Source organism: Teleopsis dalmanni, chromosome 2 (genome assembly GCF_002237135.1).
Source record: "Teleopsis dalmanni isolate 2A chromosome 2, ASM223713v2, whole genome shotgun sequence".
Taxonomy (NCBI): domain Eukaryota; kingdom Metazoa; phylum Arthropoda; class Insecta; order Diptera; family Diopsidae; genus Teleopsis; species Teleopsis dalmanni.
The window spans coordinates 245,762,250-245,767,997 of NC_051847.1; the positions used below are offsets into that span (position 1 = coordinate 245,762,250).

A 5,748-nucleotide genomic window follows, 5' to 3' on the forward strand; every position below is an offset into this window, starting at 1 on the left:
ATAAAATAAGTAAAACAATATGCACAAAAATTTTAATGAAATATATGATTACAAAATATTATTATAAAATTGATTATATACTATATAGTATGTTATATTATATAATATATAGTATATGATTTAATTATATTATTATTATCAAATTTGTTTTATAATTTCAAATACAGATATAAACTTAAAAACTCCACATTTTTTAAAATCAATTTCCGTAGTTTGAATATTAATAATTTTTTAACGGTACAAAAACGCAAAGCCTCGCTATAAAAAAAAAGGACTTCAGGTCAAAGTGCTAAATTAACACCCATTGTTATCGAAGTGATGTCATATGCAACTATCGTATATATCAGAAAAAACCTACACTATATATATTAAATACAACATATTTTTATTTTTAAACAATTAATAAGCTGCATCTTTATATGCTGTATTTATTTAATTTTAAACTTTCACTTTATGTTTTATATGTTCATTAAAAATTTGTTGATGTTTTTGTACTAGTTTGCTTAATAAGATTTCCTTAAATTATTGAAGTCATTATTTTTAAAATTATTTCAACTTTATTTTTATTTAAAAATCCCTGAATTGAATTTTGCTTTTCGTAAAATTTTCTTTGCTTTGTTAATCTCATTTTTTATTTTTATTATTTTTTCTTATATGAAAAACAAGTAAAATTATAAATAGATAATTTTTAATTTATATCTTTAAGATATTTTTCACAATTTTAGCCAAAGGTATTTTATTTATAAAATTCTTAATTTTTGAAAAATGTTGCTTATAAAGCCAAAATTTTTTATTTTTTATTTTCGAATCAAAAAATTTGTATTTTTTTTTAAATTTTAATTTTAAATGTTTAAATTACGTTTGCAACTGCATCACATCAACTGTTTTGTTTTATATTTTATTTTTTATAGTTTTTTAATTAAATTAATCTTTTATCTTTATCATATTTTCATCTCAAAATTTCATCTCATTTTGTTCCTATTCATTAAAATCATTGTTTTGGATTTTTTTTGGTACTTCGTTTTTAACTGCAACTATTTTTTCGTCTTGCGTCGTTTTGCAGTTGTTGACGGAAAATTCTATTTGTTTGGCAGTTCCGGGGGGCAGTCCGGTTGGTTGGAGGGATGAGCAGCACGGAATGCAGGATTACTCTCCAGTTCCCGATCTATGCGCAAAATGATTGGATAAGGGCGAAGATCAACATGAAATCTGAAAATAGAAAAAATATTAATGATGTGGCAAAGACGAATATTATTTAAGAAATATATACATATATAGAAAATAGAACAAAGCAAATGCCAGTACTATATAAATTCAGTCGCGACGTGTGTTAATATTTAACATAGACAAAATAACCAGTTGATATTGCATAAAAAATATGAATCTAATAAAAACTAAAGCTGTTAAGTTTATATTTAGGTGGGTGGAAACTAACCTTCTTGCGTTGAAAACCTGTGGTACAAGGCAGCAATCAGCCATTGAAATCTCATCGCCTACACAGTATTTGCCGGCTGAAGTGGAAAGGACTTTCTCAACAGCACGAAAACCACGTGTTATCCAGTGCTGAGCCCATTCCTTCTTTTTCTCCTCGCCTACATGTATGAGAACAATCAAATTTTGCAATGGCTGTATGCCCGAACAGATAATCTCACAGATCTCACGTACTTTAGCGCGTTTATGTACATCTTGTGGTAGAAGTGGACGTTGTGGACGTGTCTCTTCTAGATAGTGCATAATAGCCACTGATTCGATAAGTGTGTGTCCATCTGAAATATAGTAAACAATTAAATTTTCCTGCATTTATATAAACTTTTAATTAAGTTATTAAGTTATTAGCAATAAACTGACCAATTTGTAATGCGGGCACCTGTTCCATTGGATTGACTTCGCGGTATTCATTGCAATGTTGTTCACCGCCAGACTTAATGAGGCTAATGGGTTTAATGTCGTATGGTATCTCCTTCAGATTTAATGCGATCCGCACACGCCATGAGCACGAGCTACGCCAATACGAATAAAGTATCGGCTTCGAGATTTCCATGGAAGAATATGACATATTAGCAAAAGAAATTTTATTAAATTGTGAGACTAGAAGATTTGCAAAATTCGTTGTATTTGCTTTTCCAAGTGCTGATAACCTGCCTGTGTTGCTTCTGCTCAAGTACTGTGTATATAATTTGCTAGTTAGGTACGACACACGCCCCACACTTGCCATAGCTGCCCTCAGCAAACTCAGTGATAAGCACAGCACCGGTTTGCTTTGTTTTTTGCTGTTGTTGATTTATGCAAAAATCTCGTTTATTAGGTTTAAGTTGACTACCAATTAGACTAGACTAGTTCTAATTTAGTTTATCTTGTTTAATATTCCCACAACACAACATTATATGTTTCATAAGTATCATTAAATATGGAAATTTTTTTTATTAATTTTATTCCTTTTAATGATCTTTAATTCTAAACAGAGAAGCAACTGGAATGTTTACTGATTTACTGTTTACTTGGCGAGACTTCAGAAAAGCTTTTTGCAAAGATTAACCCTTTACTGAACTTACGGTTTACATTAAGCTTTAAAAAGTTACTTCGAAACATTAGTAAAGAAACTAAAATTGAAAGATTTAATAAGGAAAGAACACTGAAATGCGGACTTTGTTAGTACCAGATCTTTTTCTAAATCTAGTAAGATTTACAATTAATAAGAAATACATATAAATTGTTTATTAAAATATATCATACTTAGTATTACAATGTATAATGTAAAATAAATAATTTGTTGGTCATCATTGAGATACTATGGTATACTGAGTTATTAGTCTGATAGTGGGATTCTCAATGGGTCTCTATCGGTTAGGTAACCGTATTAGAAAACTAATATTCACTTAAATGGGTGTTATCCAAACTGCAACAAACAATAGGAAACGGCTTTGCCGTTTAATTATGTTAGACATTTATTTTATAAATTTCATATCAACTATACGAGTATCTTCTTCCCTTGAAAAGCATCTTATGTTTGTTAAACTTTCGATATGGTTTATAATCTTCACAGAATATATACTTCTCTATTAGAATGACACAACAAGCCTAGTAGATTGTTAAGGTAACCTCAATATGCTTAGCTAATCTAATAAGTTATTATTAGTTAATAAGTTGTTCCAAACCATATGCTTAGAAGAAAGTATAAAATGTGATTATGTTCAAAAAAAACATTTATTTATAAAAAGATCTCACTTTTAGGAATCCGCAGAATTTTTTATCCACTTATATTGGTACCCTTAAAGTTTAAGTTATACAGAAATTTGAAGTAAAAAAATTTAAAGAAGTTAACAGAATAAGTTATTATGAGTCATATAAGAATTATGCGTTTAATTTTTATATTTAATTAAAGTCAATTTATAAATCCGTTTTATTTTAATGATTTACATCCGTTTTCATAAATATTTTTTTGAATAGATCTCTTTTATTTGTCTGAACTAAATGTGACAAGTCTTAATTGAAGCATGGTATATAAAGGGTTAAGAAATATTTAAAAAAGCTCCAGCTATTGGCGTATGGTTTGAAGTTGAAATTTTAATGCAAACGACAGAGATAAATATAAAAACGTTAATTGCAAATGGTGAAGCCCGTAATTATACAACGTTTTTATAAAATAATTTTATAAAACATTTTTATAAAATATAAATTAAATTATTAATTAAATTAAATTCAAATTTATATAAAATGAAGTGTGTGTTCGAATGAAAAGTTTTTCGGAGATTATCTTGTTTTCTACAAGTGGGCGAAAGCTACCACAAATTTAGATTTGCTGCGATACTTAGATTTTGCAATGAAAAAACCTCCAGTTATTTTGTTAAATTCAACACATGTTTGCCAAATTTAAAGCCGCTTCTGATAAAAAAAAGAACTGGAGACTATCTCCAGACCTTTAGATCCAGTCAAGTAAGAATGAATGACTTGAAGTGATTTAGTTTTTTAACCATTCTATTTTTATGTATATTTATTTTTATAAGTGATCGTATATCAATAATAATATTAAATTTATCAATAATAAATTTAATAGCATTGATTCTAGTATATATGTACATTATATTGCGTTGAAGGTATTTACTTTATCAGGTAGCAAACTAAGGAATATATTTTCTGTTGAGTTTAAATAAGTTTCCATAACAAGTTTTTAAAAAGAAACATGTAAAAAATGCTGAAAATTTTAATTAGGTTAGGTTAGGTTGGAGTGCGGACTTTGTGTACAAAGCACATTGAAGCTCAAATAATGGGTTGTTGAGACACCACAGATTAGCGTTTAGATTAGTTCATACGCGCACTAGAGGTTAGCGTATGAACAACGCCGAAAAGCTCATTCTCCTATTTAAAAAGCCACTACTTTGACAAAAGTCATTATAGAGTAGATCCAGTCTCATATCATATCTTCCTAGTATGCTGTGAATGGACAGCATCGGTAGCGTAGTGGTGAGTCCGTACTCTCTGTACTTAGTATTGTTTGGACCAAGTCGATCTTGAGATCTGACAAGAATTCAACACACAATTTTGCTTACCTATGCGTAGATGTTTTTGTTTGATTGCAGTCATGGCTGTTGCAATAGGGATACCATTGTCAGAGCGTAGAGAAAATGTTAATTAAGAAGTTAATAAATAATTAGTTAAAAATATATAATCCATTTATTTAAAGTTATACGCTTAGTAACAACATAGCTTGAAACGAAAGCTTCACTAGGATAATCTACCGGTGCTATCAGAAACTAAATCGCTTAGAGAGAATTTCAACCTGAAACGGCAGTTCTGAAAGGGCTCTGTGGTTTAAACTATAACCTTACAAAACTGGGAACTTTCTTTAACGAAATTTATTAGAGAGAAGAAGAGAAAAGAAGAGAGGTGGTTTTGTAGAGAAGAAAATGAGACCTCAAAACATGTGCTACGGGTGTTGCCGGCACTGATGCATAAACGTAAGAAGTATCTAAATGCGCATATCATGTCAAATGAAGACATTGTAGTTGCAATACTGCCATTTATAAAGAAAGTTGGACTTGGAAAAATACTCTATGCCTATAAAGGGCGCAAAACAGATTTATAGATTGCACCACGATCTAATTTCCCAAACATAATAATAATATTAACAACAAATATTGTGTAATTTGTTTTCGGTTACCAAAAGCACATATATATTACAGAACGGGTAATGTAAACGTGCTAATTTGGCAAATAGCAACAACAACGCAGTTGAACAGTTCAACATATTTTCATGCTAACAAGACATAACGCATCAAGAGTTCATTGAACTCATAATTTTTGCAAAAAATTCTATAAAAGCAACAAAAGTAAATAAAGATAAAATTATCCTCATAATTTATGTTAATTAGCAGTTTGAATTCGACTCTAAAAGAGTGAAATTACACAAAGCAGATGCCGGGTATGGTAGACAAAATACCAAGGCGAATACGTAACCTGAAAAATGATGCCAGCTACCAAGGATATTTTTACTTAGAAAAAAAAGCTACAGTTCTTCAAATAAAAAAATTCAAAAAAAAAGTTAAAATAATAAATGTATGAAGGCACAGAAAAAAGGACAACAAAAATTTTAAGAATATCTCCAAACATTAATCACTTATACGAGCCACAAACACAGATACGCACATACAGTTCGAATGATCCCACCCAGCGGGACTTTCAGCGCTGAGGGAATCGATTCCCTCAGCGCTGAATGGTAATGCCTAGCGCTGATTATTCAAATGAAACTCC

General features: G+C 29.7%; 1 protein-coding gene across 1 annotated transcript; it reads right to left on the minus strand.

Annotated features, from left to right (window-relative positions):
* Nucleotides 1-914: 914 nt before the first annotated feature.
* Nucleotides 915-2,380, minus strand: LOC119684646 (probable maleylacetoacetate isomerase 2). Its single transcript, XM_038098726.1, has 3 exons — nt 1,849-2,380; nt 1,436-1,766; nt 915-1,209 (listed from the first exon to the last, which is right to left on the minus strand). The coding sequence occupies exons 1-3, from the start codon at nt 2,213-2,215 to the stop codon at nt 1,080-1,082; spliced, it is 828 nt and encodes a 275-aa protein (XP_037954654.1). The 5' UTR covers nt 2,216-2,380; the 3' UTR covers nt 915-1,079.
* Between the last annotated feature and the right edge of the window lie 3,368 nt (nt 2,381-5,748).

What these genes read in the sequence shown, in the direction of transcription:
- LOC119684646 (XM_038098726.1), bottom strand. Translation starts at nt 2,215, where the DNA reads ATGGCAAGTGTGGGGCGTGTGTCGTACCTAACTAGCAAATTATATACA. An exon ending in GGTGCCCGCATTACAAATTG is followed by an intron (nt 1,767 to 1,848) that starts GTCAGTTTATTG and finishes ACTATATTTCAG; the next exon opens with ATGGACACACACTTATCGAA. An exon ending in CAGGTTTTCAACGCAAGAAG is followed by an intron (nt 1,210 to 1,435) that starts GTTAGTTTCCAC and finishes TTCTATTTTCAG; the next exon opens with ATTTCATGTTGATCTTCGCC.